The 17,013-nt window shown below is 53.7% G+C and overlaps 4 protein-coding genes across 4 annotated transcripts; 3 read left to right on the top strand and 1 right to left on the bottom strand.

Moving 5' to 3' along the window:
* The first annotated feature begins 2,750 nt into the window (after positions 1-2,750).
* SODALDRAFT_331583 (phosphate transporter) lies at positions 2,751-5,497 on the top strand. Its single transcript, XM_028611487.1, has 5 exons — positions 2,751-3,163; positions 3,251-3,587; positions 3,688-4,692; positions 4,784-4,938; positions 5,018-5,497. Exons 1-5 carry the CDS (start codon positions 3,091-3,093, stop codon positions 5,218-5,220), a joined length of 1,773 nt encoding a protein of 590 aa, XP_028462251.1. The 5' UTR covers positions 2,751-3,090; the 3' UTR covers positions 5,221-5,497.
* A 1,975-nt stretch (positions 5,498-7,472) lies between these two features.
* SODALDRAFT_286544 (sodium transport ATPase) lies at positions 7,473-11,076 on the top strand (the record flags this gene model as incomplete). The annotated part of the gene is made up of 4 exons (XM_028608543.1): positions 7,473-7,999; positions 8,150-9,830; positions 9,965-10,051; positions 10,132-11,076. The coding sequence occupies 4 exons, from the start codon at positions 7,473-7,475 to the stop codon at positions 11,074-11,076; spliced, it is 3,240 nt and encodes a 1,079-aa protein (XP_028462250.1).
* Positions 11,077-12,788: 1,712 nt separating this feature from the next.
* SODALDRAFT_346930 (potassium transporter) lies at positions 12,789-16,278 on the top strand (the record flags this gene model as incomplete). The annotated part of the gene is made up of 11 exons (XM_028613273.1): positions 12,789-12,892; positions 12,984-13,104; positions 13,191-13,327; positions 13,510-13,581; positions 13,663-13,775; positions 14,216-14,474; positions 14,564-14,684; positions 14,790-15,507; positions 15,598-15,641; positions 15,746-15,984; positions 16,205-16,278. The coding sequence occupies exons 1-11, from the start codon at positions 12,856-12,858 to the stop codon at positions 16,276-16,278; spliced, it is 1,935 nt and encodes a 644-aa protein (XP_028462249.1). The 5' UTR covers positions 12,789-12,855.
* Positions 16,279-16,400: 122 nt separating this feature from the next.
* Positions 16,401-17,013, bottom strand: SODALDRAFT_130018 (hypothetical protein). Its single transcript, XM_028606693.1, has one exon. The coding sequence runs from the start codon at positions 16,955-16,957 to the stop codon at positions 16,622-16,624; it is 336 nt and encodes a 111-aa protein (XP_028462248.1). The 5' UTR covers positions 16,958-17,013; the 3' UTR covers positions 16,401-16,621.

The following is a 17,013-nucleotide window of genomic DNA, read 5'->3' as shown; positions in this document are numbered from 1 at the left end:
ACGACACCCCCACCACCTGTTGTTGGTGCTTTGCTGCATGAGCATCGATGTCGAGAAGCTTTTTTATACCGCCTTGTTTGCTCGCTATTGGATAATAGTTGACGAAATGGGCGTGTCCACTTTACTATGTACGAGGAAAACCAGCATCAGGCAGAGCATCCATGGGCCTGTCTCATGCAGGTGGGCTGCTGCATATCATGTATGCACATATGGCGAGCAAGAGGAACTAAAGCTCCCCCGATCCTGGTTAGTGGAAGACTCGTTGGAGCAGTCATTCTGGTCGTGGATTAAGCGAGACTCGAAGATGAAGATGGGAGACATTTCATGGGGTATTCTAGTGGGAAGGTTTGACTTGGAAAGAGTGGACTGAGGCTCATAGAGTTGAATCACGCAGGGATCCAGGGAGCGGAGAACAGAAAACTATTCGTAGAACTACTTTAGCTTTATAAGATAGCTTAGGCATTAAGCATCACACTCCGCACTCAGCCAATGTCCAACGTTAGAATGTCAAGGTGCTCTATGATAGCACTATAACTGATTGGAAAAGAGCAAGGAGAGGCAGTCGGCATGCCGCATGCCGCTTCGAGTACTATGGCCCATCGAATTCCCTTTAGATCTGGCATGCCTGTTAGGCATATGTAATGGGTCCAGATATTGATACAAGTGTTATAGGGCAAGATTCGGAGTGGTCGCGTGACTGAGCTGTTTGAACTTTGGAAGTGACGGAGAAACTAGACGAGGACGACAAACTTGCTGGTGGTGTACGGATTCTAAGCATAGTATTTGGGGAGGATGGGTCGATGCATAGAGAAGGTACAAGCGGCTCTCGAGTCTCGAGTCTCGAGTCTCGACAGCTCGCCAGAGGTCGACGACCGTCGTTGAAAAGGGTCGTGGGGCCCCTTTAGATTGATTGGTGTAGGCGGGTTAGTGGAGCAGGGCACTGGTGGGGACCTCGAGTGGCTAGTCCTTCCCGTGTCCAGGGCCGAGTAAGTATATCCTGTTTGGGATACACGTGGGGAAAAGCGGCGATTTGATTCGGCGTAGGGTGCCACTTTTTTTTACCTTATCTCCGGTACTTCGTACTTCGTAGCCACAAGCTCACTCTCACCTTCTTACCCCGTGCCCGTTATCCGTTGTTTTCTTTTTCCTTGTCTCCTCTGTACCTAGTATTTCCTCTCTCCGGGTCTGGCCGGGCGCCTTGTCACATTATGTTGCCAAAAGTTGAAGAACGCCCCATTGGGAAGGTGGCGTCTAATCGATGTTCTCCTTGTTGGCTTATTCCCACGCTCACTCGATCCCCGAGTCTCCTCTTGCTTCCCGTCGGGTACAACGTACATATAGTCAGTCGGTAAGGATAAGCGGCAACGGTACTTTGGGATGCCATTTGTCCGTTGTTCCTGTATCATTTTTTCTTCTTTTTTATCCATTTTTTTCTTCTTTTTCTCTCTTCATCTCTTTCTCTACCCATCTCCGGTTCCAACTCGACGCTCTCAAGTCGTAACTGTAACCACAACATTCCACAGCTCATATGTTTTGACGTGAAGCAATACAGCGACGGGTTTGAAGTCATCCATACATAGTTTACCCCACTCTATATACGGAAGTACATATATACGCAGCGTTCCGGTTGACTGGCACGGCTGACGGAACCAGCCACAGCCTTTTATCCCACCCTGGCCGTCCATCAAGCCACTAACGAGTTGGCTACGCCCACGGCAACGGCTATGATCACGGTTACGGCTACAAACTATGAGCTAGGGCCGAGTGAAGATCCAGGGTCGGGAGTGGGATGAGATGCGATCCTTGATGCACTCCGGTACATACAACGTACCACGCTCCCCGAATCCTCGTTTGAATCGTTTCGATTAGGTATTCGTCTGTGAGCAGGATCTAACCAAATTCCCGATGCGCTTCATCTCCGACCCGCCTACAGAGTACAGACCCAGACCCCCCTGGCGTTGCTTGGCATAGCTGCCTTCGATGTGTGCTCGTCGAAACCCATCGTTTCTCGCCTACACGTGGGGAGCTAATGGATCTTGGCAGACTTCCCTCACCGTCCACTGCATCCCATACCTCTTCCAGAAGCGGAATTCGCCTCTGTCTTTCCCTGTGCCTTTGTTGCTTGCTCCTTGCTGCTCGATGTGAAATCTTCTCCTCGTCGAATAGGCTCCGTTGGATCAGGGTGTATTTGCAGAATCAATTCGGCCCTACTTCCTGAAAGGGGCACCAACCACATGCCCATGTATCTCACATTCTCCCATTGTACGGATACACATCAGGACCAACCAGCTCTTCTGCTCGTATTGTGTTGGCCTTACCGAGAGAGCCCAGGTTCTAAGCCGTACAAACGGGTATTCGTATTATGCTTTGAGCCTTCGACTTGATGTCCCCCATGGCCTGCTCAACGAGAACCCACTGTACACACGTCTTGTCCGCTGTGCTTTTACTTTTGGGGGTTCCTCTCTGCACCTTCTCCGTGTTGTGTCTCTCTAATGGTCCGGTGCTTTGCTTCGGGCCAATACACGGACAGCGAGCGTGGTAACCACGCCTCCTGAGTCCGAGCATTCGCCCACATGCCACATGCATCCCGCACGGATCACTTCCTCAACTCACCCCTCAGCTCACCCCCCGTCTGACACACCCCTGACCCTGGGCCCTGGCGTCCCCCAGTCCCTGGTGAAGACGGCGACATGCACTCTCGTCAAAGCTCTTCGAGGTTCGAGAATGCCCGCTCCATCCTCCTTCCATCCCGTCTAGCAGAACTCGTGCACTCCACGAGGTCCTCGGACTGGTTCAAACCTTTGGATCTTGGGTCTGGTCCTCGAGATGGGGTCTCGCCGTGGAAAGAGAATCTGCACGTGCTCCGTCCCTCTGCCATGCAACCTAACCTAGCCCAAACCCATGCCACCCTATATATATATATATAACCTCTGGAGCTCCTCCTTTGTTGTCGTCTTGTCGGACTGTCCCTCCCAAGTCAAGCGAATCACTCGACCTGTCACCTCATCCAGCACTGAGCAGGCCTCGCTCCCCAGCTTGAATAGTACGACACCTGGCCGGACCGTGCACGAGGGGCCCCTAGTTGTCACAATGGCCCTTCATCAGTACGATTACATCCTGGCCTTTGGCTTCATCTTCGCGTTCTTGGACGCGTGGAACATCGGTACGTCTGCATAACACCGGTCCCTGAATTCTGACAAGTTACAACGACCTGTCCTTTGTTAATCATCACACCCTCACATCGCCGCAGGTGCCAACGATGTCGCCAACTGCTGGGCTACCTCGGTCTCCTCTAGGTCCGTCTCCTACATTCAGGCCATGACCATTGGTGCTATCCTCGAATTTGCTGGTTCCGTCGGTGTCGGCGCCCGTGTCGCCGATACTATCCGCACGAAGGTCGTCGATATCGACATGTACGAAGACAACCCCGCCATGCTCATGCTCGGCATGGTTTGTGCTATCACCGCGTCCTCCATTTACCTCACCATCTGCACGAGGCTTGGTCTGCCTGTGTCTACGACCCACACCATCATGGGCGGTGTTATCGGTATGGGTGTCGCAACCCTCGGTGCTGACGGTGTTATCTGGTATGTTATGCCTCCCCCCCACTTCCTTTTCTCTTGCTTCACTCTAGTTCTTTCTTCTGGCTCGCGTCCGAACAAACGCTCACACCATGGCGAAAAACAGGGCCGATCTTGACAAAGGTATCAACGGCGGTGTAATCCAGGTCTTCCTGGCCTGGATCATCGCTCCCGGCCTCGCGGGTGCCTTCGGTGCCGTCATCTTCACTATCACCAAGTACCTCGTCATGGTCCGGAACAACCCCGTGGCCAGGGGTCTCATCACCGTGCCCATCTACTTCGGTATCACTGCTTCCCTTTGCACCATGTTGCTCATCTGGAAGGGTGGTTCCATCAACCCCGACTTCAACGACGCGCAGCAGGCCGGCCTTATCGTTGGCGTTGGTGCTGCTGTCGCCCTCGTTGCGGGTCTTTTCCTCGTCCCCTGGATGTACCGTGTCGTGATCAAGGACGACTGGTCCCTCCGCTGGTGGCACATTGCCCTGGGTCCTCTGCTGCTCCGCCGTCCCGAGCCTGGCCCCCAGCCCGAGGGTGCGCGCGGTGGTATCAAGGACTTCTACGAGGGTCATCTGACCAAGGAGGAGCTCGACGCCCTCCGTGCCGGTGGCGCCCACGCCAGCGATGAGGAGGCCAATGCCGACGGCGAGAAGAAGAAGATCGACACCCAGGTGTTTTCTGCCGATGCCGACTCCCAGAACGCTGCTGCTGCCGCCGACGCTGTTCGCCGCGAGGCCATGTACACCGTCGAGGAGAAGCCCAAGACCGGTATCGTAGGTCCCAAACCCGACGGCTCGTTCTTCAGTGGCCCCGTTCTCTTCTGGCGTCTCAAGTGGCTCTTCCTTTCTGGCGTGGACCGGGACATTATCAAGATGCAGAAGCGTCGCAACGCCCTCTCCGGCGACCTTGACGAGGTCCACTCTCACGCCGCCCACTACGACAACCGTGCCGAGTACCTCTACTCCTTCCTACAGGTCCTCACTGCTTCCGTTGCCTCTTTCACACACGGCGCCAACGACGTCGCCAACGCCATCGGCCCCTTCGCTACCATTTACGAGATCTGGAGGACTGGTACCATTGCGGGATCCAAGTCGCCCGTTCCTATTTGGATTCTGTAAGTTTTGCTTCCTCTCGCCCCCCGCCCCCCGCCCCCTGACACTGTTGTCCGGAGCCAAATGCTGACGTGTATTACCTTCTCCTTTCAGCGTCTACGGTGGTGCCGGTATCACGATTGGTCTCTGGACGTACGGCTATAACGTCATGCGTAACCTCGGTAACCGCCTGACCCTCCACTCGCCTTCTCGTGGTTTCTCCATGGAGCTCGGCTCTACCGTGACCATCATTCTCGCCACCAAGCTGCGTATGTGATTTCCCCAGCCTTACCCAGCCATCTTCTCATATCCGCCCCCCCACGTGCTAATATGTTCTGTGAACCGCAGAGCTCCCCGTCTCCACCACGCAGTGCATCACTGGTGCTATTGTTGGCGTCGGTCTCTGCTCCGGTACTTGGCGCTCCATTAACTGGCGCATGGTAGCCTGGATTTACGCCGGTTGGATCTTCACCCTTCCCGTTGCCGGGACCTTCGCGGGCTGCCTTGTCGCTATCATCATCAACGCTCCTCGCTGGGGCCTGGCTATGTAAAGGCGCCGACATTGCCCTCAGACTCTCAGTTGGGTTGCTTCGGGCCTTTTTTCCTTTACTGTTTGCGAGTGCTAGGGAACATGTCTCGATACCCCCAACACTTGGCATGCAATCTCTACTCTCTCCTTTCACCACATGCATCCATTCGTCTTCTCGTACTGGCATCCCAGGATATCGGAGTATAATATAGCCTTGACTTTATAGACTGTCATTCGGTGCAACGTCGACGCAATACCCAGTGCACATTTTGATATCCTCCCAGAATTCAAACATACCAAGATCTGTGCGGTATCCGGTTTGTGTGTCGGCATATCAATTTTTCCTTGGTGACGGTGAGGCGTGACCACTGACCGGGAGCAAGTTGACTTTATGGTGTACCGTGTACTCCAAGACTCAGTAGGTGTGTGCAAGCAACACTGACGCCATAGATGCCACACAGCCTCGTCTCTGATGAGGCCACTGTTGGCGGTTTGGTATTGCACGGTGCACCTAGAGGCTAGTATGAGTGTATGACTTGCGAAGGTGGGAGGCGGGCGGCCGCGGGTCTCGAGAATCGAAGATCTCGACTAGCTGCCGGGCGCAGTCCGATTTACCTCTAGACGAACCAGAAGGTAGGCAGTGAAGAGACGGCGCCATGTCATGACTTGAGGTAGGTATACGTCGTGGCAAGTTGTCCAGTATACGTCGTGGCAAGTTGTCCAGTATACGTCGTGGCAAGTTGTCCAGTATACGTCGTGGCAAGTTTTCCAGACGAGGTACGAAAGTGCAGAGTATTATTATAATTTATGTCTCTGCAAAAGACGATGCAGTCGCGTACCAGAGCACGTGACCTCAGCTAGGACGCTGAGTGGTCAGTAGAGAGTGGGGTGGTCCCCGGTCCCTTGTTGCGGATTCCCCGGCTTGGTGTGGCGAGGCCGCACAGTACACCGATGGTGTGTGAGCTACACCGCACCACCAGCCACTAAGGGCTGGGGTACGTACACTAGTACACTAGCCACGTCTAGGCCTAGGTAGGGACGATATACACGTTATACATGTATTAGTACCTCTACGTAGTCGGCCAGGTCTGGCCTAGTCTAAGCTTATACACTATCATCTTGCGCCTCCTCAAATTGAGTCTACAACGTATATCGCCAGACTTGGTTCCATAAGGTAGGTGGGGGCGTCGAAATGGTGTGGAGGAGGAGCCAACTCACAAGTACTTCGCCGATACGGAGTATAAAGGCGGATAAGGATACTTCGTAAACCCTACAGACCCGCCAAAGCAACAAAAGGCTCGTTTCCATTCGTCAATGGCTATCCTACCGAGGGTACGCGGCCCTTACCGAATTCGATAAAGTCGGTGCGAAGTATCTATACTCTGGACTGGTGGTGGCGTAGTTCTACAGTTAACAAAATTTTCTTTTCCTTTTCCTTTTTCTTCTTTTGTCCCCCCCCCCCCCTTTTTTTTTTGGTCTTTCTTCGTTCTCGAATCTACCTTATGGATAAGGTAGAGGGTACCTTGGTCTCGGTCATATGTTGTCCTACCGATCTCGTGTGCTAAAAACCAGCGAATTTCTCTATACAGTCCGATGTACATTGTGGGGGAATAGACTGGGCTTGGGCGCTCACCGCCAGTTGCAAACTATAAAGTAGGTACCTTAGGTTAGGTAGTTATAGACCTACGAAGTACCTAGGTAAGGTACCTTAGGTATAAGCATTTTTTTTGGCGGGGTTTGTGTGCCGTTCTGGGCATACCGTAGAGTTACTGCGGCAAATATGTCCGCTGCTGTAAGTGTACTTCGTACCCACCTGATGGAGAGGTAGGTAGGTAAGTACCTACGACACGCGTTCTCGGTCTTGCGAACACATATACCTAGGTACCTTAGGTAGTGTACAAGACCACTACCGGCAAGATAGGTAGTCAGATACTTCGGCACAATTACTTTGCACCAAGTACATTAAGTCCGCAGGTCGTTCGCGGCAGGTGGACCCTTGGATAAGGTAGGTATTCGCTTTAAAAACTTTAAAACCCTCCCAAGATGCAACATTTTTCGAATTGTCCTTTTTCCCTCACTTGTTGTCTCACGACTCCGACTGTGAACTGCGAGTCCTCTTCAAGCTAGGCGAGACTCTGGCCGACCGGCTGTGCTGTCTTACCTTCATTATTTCTTCTTCTGCTGGAGTTTAATTACCCAGCACTCAGCCTTCAACAGCCAAACCCGCCCACTGGTCCCCCCCCCCTCGGGTAGCATCGAGTCACTGGGGGCACAATGGCCAAGGGAAAAGAACCAACGGCACCCGAAGAGGTCGTCCACGTCTCGGGCCAGTCCAACAAGCCTCTATCGGCGCCTGCCCACGCCCTCACGCACAAGCAGGTCACCGAAGAGCTCAAGTCCAACGCCCTCACCGGGCTGTCGGCCGCCGACGCACAGGCCCGCGTCCAGGAATATGGCCCGAATGAGCTCGGCGACGCGGAGGGTGTGAAGCCGCTCCGCATCGTGGTCGCTCAGATCGCAAATGCCATGACCATGGTCCTGATCCTCGCCATGGCTGTCAGCTATGGCATCCAGTCCTGGATCGAAGGCGGCGTCGTTACCTTTGTCATCCTGCTCAACGTTGTCGTTGGTTTCTTTCAGGAGTATTCGGCCGAGAAGACCATGGATTCCCTCCGCTCGTTGAGCTCTCCGACTGCCAACGTCGTCCGTGACGGCGAGTCTATGGTTGTTCCCTCTGCCGAAGTCGTTCCCGGTGATTTGGTTGAGCTGAAAACGGGCGATACTGTCCCGGCTGACCTCAGGTATGTTTGTCAATGGCTCTATGTCGTCAGACTGTGCTTGCCAAACGGGCCTCGCTCGTCATGGCCGCATGGCCTTCGTCTCACGTGTCTCGTCGTCACCGCACGTTACTGATGGAATATTTTTCTTTTTTCTTTTTCGGCTACATGCAGACTATTCGAAGCTGTCAATTTCGAAACCGACGAGGCTTTATTGACGGGCGAATCTCTCCCCGTGCGTAAGAATGTCGATGCCACCTTCCCCGACAACACTGGACCCGGCGACCGCCTTAACGTCGCCTACAGCTCGTCCAACGTGACCAAGGGACGCGGCAAAGGAATCGTTTTCGCTACTGGTGTCTGTACCGAAATCGGTGCTATTGCCTCGGCTCTCCGTAAGAAGGACTCCCGTGTTCGCCAGGTCAAACGCAAGCCCGACGGCTCGGCCAAGCCGCACCGTTACCTGGAGGCCTATACACTGACCTTCACGGATGCTGTTGGCCGCTTCCTGGGTGTGAACGTCGGAACGCCGCTTCAAAAGAAGCTCTCTAAACTGGCCCTCCTCCTCTTTTTCATCGCCATCATTTGCGCCATCATCGTCCTCGGTGCCAACAGATTCGTGGCCGAACAAGAGGTTATCATCTATGCCGTGGCCACGGGCTTGTCGATGATCCCGGCCAGTCTTGTCGTCGTGTTGACCATTACCATGGCCGCCGGCACGAAGCGCATGGTGAAGCGAAATGTGATTGTTCGAAACCTCAAGTCGCTCGAGGCCCTGGGTGCCGTGACCGACATTTGCTCCGATAAGACCGGCACTTTGACCCAGGGTAAGATGGTGGCTCGGGGCGCCTGGCTGCCGGGTAAGGGAACGTATACCGTCGAGAACTCGTCCTCTCCCTTTAACCCGACGTCTGGCGACATCCGCTTCGACTCGCGGTCTCCCCATCAAATCGATTTCAAGCTAGGCGGCGACGCTTGCGGCAAGATCGCTACCCCCGACCAGCTTCTGAAAGAGAGCAATCTTGCTCTCACCGATTTTCTGGACGTCGCCTCCCTCGCGAACTTGGCTACAGTTGTCCAGAAGGACGGGGAATGGCACGCTCGCGGAGATCCCACCGAGATCGCCCTCCAGGTCTTCGCTTCGCGCTTCAACTGGAACCGGCTTCGCCTTACCTCCGGCGACAAGCCTGAATGGTCCGAAATCGCCGAGCTGCCGTTCGACTCGGACGTCAAGCGTATGTCGGTGGTCATGCAGAGTAACGCTACCGGCGAACTGTTCGCGTACACCAAGGGAGCCGTGGAGCGCGTGATCCAGATCTGCACCAAGTATGCCCCCGAGGACGAGGCCACGCTCGTTGACATGACGGACGATTTCCGCCAGGAGATCCTGAAGAATATGGAGACCTTGGCGGGTCTTGGCCTGCGCGTCCTGGCGCTTGCCAGTAAACCATACCACGTGGACATCAAAAAGGGCGACGACCCTGACCGGGCGTCCATCGAATGCGACCTCATCTTCCGCGGTCTGGTGGGACTCTATGACCCCCCGCGCCCCGAGTCCGCGCCCGCCGTGCGGACGTGCCACGAGGCCGGCATCTCCGTTCACATGCTGACTGGCGACCATCCCGAGACGGCCAAGGCGATCGCCATAGAGGTGAACATTCTTCCTCGTCGCATGGACCGCGTCGCTCGCGACGTCGCGGCCGTTCTCGTTATGACGGCCACCACCTTCGATGCGTTATCCGACGACGAAGTCGATGCTCTTCCCGTGCTACCTCTTGTCATCGCTAGGTGTGCGCCGAGTACGAAAGTCAGGATGATCGAGGCTCTTCATCGCCGTGGCAAGTTCTGCGCAATGGTTCGTTGCCCCATTCCTCTCCCTGCCTTTTCTTCTTCTCTTTTTCCTTCTTTTTTTCTTTCTCTTATTTCTTGTTCCTTTGCCACCTTAACCATACGCCATAGCCACCCTTCTCACTAACACATTTGTCCCAGACTGGTGATGGTGTCAACGACTCTCCTTCCCTCCGTCGCGCCGATGTAGGAATTGCCATGGGCCAATCCGGCTCCGATGTCGCAAAAGTAAGTCGTGCCACCTCTTCCCCACCCCCTCCCCCCCTGCCCCCAAGACAAGCCCACTCCGTCTCATATGCCGGCCCCAGGATGCGTCCGATATCGTCCTCACCGACGACAACTTTGCCTCGATCGTCGCGGCTATTGAAGAAGGTCGCCGTATCTTTGACAATATTCAAAAATTCGTGCTCCATGTCCTCTCCGAGAACATTGCCCAAGCCGGAACTTTACTCGTCGGCCTCGTATTCAAAGACGCGCGTGGCCTCTCCGTCTTCCCCTTAGCGCCCGTGCAGATCGTCTGGATCATCATGGCCACTTCGGGATTGCCCGATATGGGTCTAGGGTTTGAACAGGCTGTGCCTGGCATTCTTAGTCGCCCCCCTCAATCGCTTAAGGCCGGCATTTTCACTCTCGAATTCCTGGTCGATATGGTGGTCTACGGCCTGTGGATTGCGGCGCTCTGTCTAGCCAGCTTCTCCCTGGTAGTCTTCGGCTTCGGGGATGGTGACCTAGGAGAGTTCTGCAACGACACATATAGCCCTGCCTGCGAGACGGTGTTCCGCGCTCGCGCCACCACGTTCGCCTGTCTAACATGGTTCGCGCTCTTTCTAGCGTGGGAGATGATAGACATGCGACGGTCCTTTTTCAGGATGCAGCCAGGTTCCAAGCGGTACCTGACGCAGTGGATGTTCGACATCTGGCGGAACCAGTTCCTCTTCTGGGCTATTATACTGGGCTTCGTTACTTTGTTCCCCCTGCTCTATATTCCTGTTCTGAACACCGTTGTCTTTAAACATCTGGGTATCACCTGGGAATGGGGCATCGTTTTCATCGCGGCCGGTCTTTTCTTTGCTGGCGTCGAGCTGTGGAAGTGGTGCAAGCGCATCTTCTTCCGTCGGGTGGAGCGGCGACGGCTGGGAGTAGCATGGAAAGACCGCGACGTCGAGGAACGTGTGTTTGGCGAGTACTTTTCCTCCTCCGACTCGAGCGCGCAGGCATCTGAGAAGGAGGCCAAGAGACAGGATTCCCAATGACTAAGCAGGGGCTGGAAGCCCCGTTCGGTGGAGAAAGCTGTCGTGGAGAAAGCTGTCGGGGCGGGTGGCTGCGATGGCCAGGAGATGGCAGCAGCCACGGCGACTCGAGGGGGGGATGTTGGCGGAGTCGCACAAAGAAGGATGCCGTGGGGGCGGCATCGTCCTTCGCCCTCGCGAGGGGGTGAAGGTTTGGAAGAGGGTGGAGGAGCACAATCAGTGCGGAGCTCTCGGTGCTGGGCTCCTAGCAAGGAGACGGCAACTGAGCGGGTGTCTGTAGCAGGCGCCACGGGTGGAGGGCAGAGCAAGTCGGTGTTGTCGAGAGGTGACATCGGCGAGCGGATGCCCGGAGAGCACAGTGTGCACACTCCGATTCAGGGGCAAGATATCGTCCTCGTTGGAGGACAGCTATTTTTCTTTGGTTCTACGCACGGAGGTAACATATTTTCGTATTGTTTGTTTCGTCATTTCTTATCTACACGTAGGTGGAACGACGCAGGAAAAAGTCGTAGGGCAGCTCAAAAATATACTCTCATTCAGTCCTCCTCACTTTACCGTGCCCCCCGAGTAGACGACCGAGGCACGTTCCACTGAGACAAGTTGACACTTGAGCCTCGCTTTCGCAGAGCTGTGGGACCCATTGCGTCGTCCTCTTTATCCAACGTATCTCCGGCGCAGGGAAAGTAAATTAATCGTGTTCCACTGGGTTGCCGGACGGACCTAAGGAGACAGGTATGCCGTGACAAGGTAGGTTTTATGCACTTGGACGACTTTTTATTGGAGGATTAAAGGTAGGTAAGTGGTAGGCGAGAAAAGGTATACAAGATAACCCAAGAGGGGGGAGGGGAAGGGGCCAGAAAAACGAAAGGTGATAAAAGTCGGTGGATGGCAATGGAGGGTGTGATTTTTTTTGATTTTTTTTATGAGTACGCGTTGTAATATAAGGTAGACGCCGTACGAGATAAGTAACGGGCGTTCGTTCTGCAAGTATCCATGCCCATTGCATAAGGTAGCCAACGTCATCAACGTAGACTCAAACCAACGGACGATGAATAGGTTAGGAATTTATATAACTGTTACTTTTCGTATATACCAGTATAATTATAATTATTTATCCTATTTGTCTTCCTCTAAGTATAGTAAAAGCATAGTTCAAAGTAAATAATTTATATAATATAATATACTGTATTATAAGACATCTTAATAAGGTAAGGTACTTTGAATAAGAAACAGGTATATTGCCTAAAGTGATTACGTTGGTTTACAAAGGTACCTTATAGAGATGGTTAGTTACTTGGGTACCTATTGTAATTGGTTACCAGATATATAGCGGGTACATATATGTCTTGGCAGCCGAACTGCCACATGCCAGGGTCTTGAATTTGATGAGCCATTGGACGAGGACGACGCTTAGGTATTAGCCCAAGGTTATGATATCCTCTTGGCTCGAGTACATATTTGCATATTTGCCTCTACACTACGCGTACACTGTACCTACGACCATACTCATAGTCTGCTGGTTGTACTGGTACCTTGGCTGTCCGGCTACCAGGGCGCTAAATCCGGTCTATATTCATAACTGTACTTTAACCCTACCTTAGGGTTGGCTTCTATTCCTGTAGTCAGTCCATGTATTTTCCCGGGAGGCCTCTGCTGGGTATAAAACCTTGCAACCAGTGACGCGTCCATGGGAATCCAACCTCTACTAACCTCCAAGTTTTCACACCTCCATTGATTTAGTCTCCACGGGCCCGTTACGCCCCCTTCGGGTGCTCGCCTAGTATGCGTGCGCTGAGCATCCCTTTTATCACTCTTCATTGTGAGTTTAAGGCCCTATGATATTTCTGAGTGATACTCTCGAGTTTTCTATTGCTGGTCCCCCTGCTGACGTCTTTCGGCCTCACTGATAGATACTTATATCATAACGTGCACCATTATCACGTTCATTATTCTCTACTGCTATGGCAACCTTACTGCTATCGATGCTTTCTTCCTCAGTCTGAGTGGATCAACTGAGTCTGGTCTGAACAGGTACGCGTTGCGGCCTTTGAACCCCTTTTCAGCCTTTTTTTCGATTTTTTTTTTTCATCCATCACTCACCTTTTATTTTCACACAGCATCGACATCAAACTTCTCAAGCTGTACCAGCAGATATGTCTCTACTTCCTCCCTCACATCACCAACTTGATGTTTATCAGTCCCCTTACTGTTGCTTGGCGGCTCTTCTGGTTCCACAAGCACATGAACAGCTACGGTATACTAGCCCCTCTCTTGTTCCTATCTGATAATTTATGTTTATTGCCTTTGGCCCTTTGGATGATGAACAACAAAAGCAAAACTAACCTGACCTGTACAATCCGCGCCATCCTCCCCGCACAAAAGCTCGACGAGTCTCTAGGCCCCAGTCTCGTGAAAACGGCACCATCGATCTCGAAGACGATGCACCGGCTCGCGGGCCAACCTCTGACGATGCCCCTTCGTTGCCAACTCAATCAAACGAGGAGGGCCGTTCCCTGCAATGCGATCAGGGGGCGCCTTCTCAAGAACGCCGACGTGAAAATGACGTGCGAGTTGGACCTGGACCGCAAGACAATGGCGACAGCAGCGACGAAGATGCTTACCCACAACCTCATCCCTCTCCACACATCACCTACCCGGCGGAGCTTCCCAAGCCGCGAAGGCGCGAAAGTCCTGCCCTCTATGTCCCTCCGCCGAGGCTGCGCGATAGAGGTACTTCAACCGGTCCCTTTTCCTCCCAGCTCCCAATCTCTCTCTCTCTCTCTCTCTCTCTCTCTCTCTCTCTCTCTCTGAAGTTCAAGAATCAACGCGACTGTCGGGCTCAACTGACGAGAGATGATCAGGCCTGCCGCTGATAGAATTGGCATCAATTCGTAGTCGACAAACTGAAGACGGTATGTATCAACTCTCTCACCAACACTCGATCCACGTGCACTCACTTTTCCTTCGTCTTCTGCCATCGGCGCCCCGACTGACACGTGCCACTCCGATATGTTCTTCAGAGGGAGACGCCATCGAACTCACTTCCTCCCAGCCCCAGATTTCACACACCTCCTCCGCCCCCCTTCGCCGCCGGCTGCCGCATTTCGCTGGACCAACCATGTCTGCCGCCCGCTCTATCGAGAAGATCACTTCGTCTGCCTTTGTGCTGGGCTCTTCTTCCATGCACCGACGCAAATCTCGGACCCCAACCCTGGCCCACGACGCAGCTGACAGGGTCACGCTGACCCAGAGCAGATCTGGTATAGTGAGCCTGCCCCGCCTCTCTCGCTCCGTCACCATCGGCCGCAACTCGAATTTCTTCAACCTCACCGAAGAAGACCGAGAAACTCTCGGCGGCGTCGAGTACAGGGGCTTGAAGCTTTTATTGAAGATCACATCTGGTACCACGTCCACTTACATGGGAGCCTCCATGCAATTCCCAGCAAAAAAAAAAAAAAAAAAACCCTGTCGTTCTGTGGGCTGACGCAAGCTGTAGCGTATTTCGTCCTGGGCCATGTCCTGGGTGCCATCTGCCTGATCCCCTGGATCCATAATGCGCCGAGCAAATACAGAGACTGGCTTCAGGAGTCGGGTCAAAACGAAACCTGGTGGTGAGTACAACGTCCGCGGGCTTTCGGCGGTTCTCGCTTCTCGCCCCATGTTCGCATTGCTAACCTCTAGGCTCTTTTCCCCCCGATGCCCCCCCACTTCTGCAGGGCAATCTACTCAGCCCAGACCATGTTCAATAACCTCGGCTTCACGCTGACCCCGGATTCAATGATGAGCTTCAGAGACGCCACCTGGCCCATGATCATCATGACCTTCCTCGCCTTTGCCGGCAACACCTGCTACCCTGTCTTCCTGCGGCTCATCATCTGGATCACCTCCAAGCTCGTCCCCCGGAAATCCGTAACCGGGGAGACCCTCCGCTTCCTCCTCGACCACCCCCGACGATGCTACACCCTTCTGTTCCCGAGCCGCCCCACCTGGGTCCTCTTCGGCATCGTGGTGCTCCTCAACTTCATCGACGTGACACTCATTATTACCCTCGACCTCGACAACGCCGCGGTGAACACATTACGGATGGGGCCCCGAATCCTGGCTGCGCTCTTCCAGGCCGCGTCTGCGCGTCACACGGGCACCTCGGCCTTCAACCTGGCCAACATGAACCCGGCCGTGCAGTTCAGCCTCCTCGCCATGATGTACGTGGCCGTCTTTCCGATTGCCATCAGCGTCCGCGCGTCAAACACGTACGAAGAGCAGTCTCTGGGCATCTACCCGGACGACGAGGTACCCGTCGACGAGTCCAACGGCCGGAAGTACGTCCTCATGCATATCCGGAACCAGCTCAGCTTCGACATGTGGTACATCTTCCTCGGCACCTTCATCATCTGTGCTGTCGAATCGGGCAGGATCATGGACCCAACAGATCCCGTAAGGCCATCCATGCTCTCCATCTTCTCCCTTCCACCCGGCCAAAGGACGAGTTGAGGCAAAAAAACTGACCCTCCTATTCTTGACTAGTCGTTCTCGGTCTTTCCAATCTTCTTTGAGGTCACGTCTGCATAGTATGTGGTCTCCCATTTCTACCTACGTTCATCAACGCGGCGAGGAATTGAGTAAGAATACACGTAGCTGACATTCTTCTCCTTTTTTTCTTTTCTTTTCCCAGCGGCAACGTCGGTCTCTCCCTTGGCCACTCGGCTGTCTCAACCTCGCTCTCAGGCCAATTCAGCCTCGCGAGCAAGCTCGTCATCTGCGCCCTCATGATCCGCGGACGGCACAGATGGCTCCCTTATGCGCTGGACCGGGCCGTCATGCTCCCAACCGAGAGGGCCCGACATGGCTCAGACAGCCAACATCCCGACGACCACAACGACAACAACGACAACGACAAGGACGACGACAAACGTAAAGACAAGGACAAAAGCGAGCTTGATAGGCCACATGCACCCAACGAAGGACAAGTTCTTGCCAGGGGCAGACCCAGGGACTCAACCTCGTCTTCGTCTTCCGTTGCGTCGTCGATGTCTGCAGTCAGACTGTCGCCCAAAGGCCGTGCTCGTGCTGATGCTTCGTCGCTTAAGAGCAGGACACTTCCCCTGAGGTCGCACCACACACAATAAGGTAGGATGTGTGAAAATTAGTGCTCCCGTCTTGCACGAAGACGAGAACGATGCCTCTTTGGACCTGCCGTCTTTGTGAGCGGTTTCCCTTATTGCTGGGGCGTTCACTTCGCGGCCATCTTGGTTCATCGACCCCTTTTCTCGAGTCTCCCTTCCCTGCGGGCCCTCTCAACTCGACTCAACGTGATGTTTTGTTTTGTCTGTTTTCTTTTCGACTATGACGGTTGGTTTTATCTTTCTGGCATAAGATATATACACGGTCGGGACTGGAGTCAAGAAAATCAAAGGAACGGTTTTCAGCATGCGCCATTTCAGCGACATTAGGTGTCATAGGCGATGGCGGCTCATTATCTCACGGTCTGCCCTAGCGGAATGTTTTACACACTAGACACACGATTTCTTCTCCTGTAGCCATTGCGTAATTAATTCATAATTCCAGGAACCTTGAGGTCATGGGATGGTCCTTTGGGTGTCTTTCTCAGGGTGAGATATATATAGTACAAAAACAAACAAAAGGAAAAAAAAAAGAAGAGTCCGACAAGAAAAAGGGGGTGCCCGGGTGAATAGGAAAAGCTGCCCCTGAGGGCCATCTTGGATATTGTAGGGTCCAGTACATGCGATGCGCTCTGCTGTGCAATCAAGAAGGGTATATCTAACAAATCACAACCCGTGACGGGTTCGGAGTGCAAGCCGTTTGTTTTTGTTTCTCTAGGGGCTCGTCTCCTCTTGGTCGGTCCATGTCTCGCCACCTCCAACATCTCCCCATTTTTCTCTTTCCTCAGTTCTTCCTTTACCTTTCTCCTTTTCACCCCAG

This window comes from Sodiomyces alkalinus, assembly GCF_003711515.1.
Source record: "Sodiomyces alkalinus F11 unplaced genomic scaffold SODALscaffold_22, whole genome shotgun sequence".
Taxonomy (NCBI): Eukaryota; Fungi; Ascomycota; class Sordariomycetes; order Glomerellales; family Plectosphaerellaceae; genus Sodiomyces; species Sodiomyces alkalinus.
Note: the sequence above shows the minus strand (reverse complement) of the source record. Positions and strands in the feature narration are given on the sequence as shown.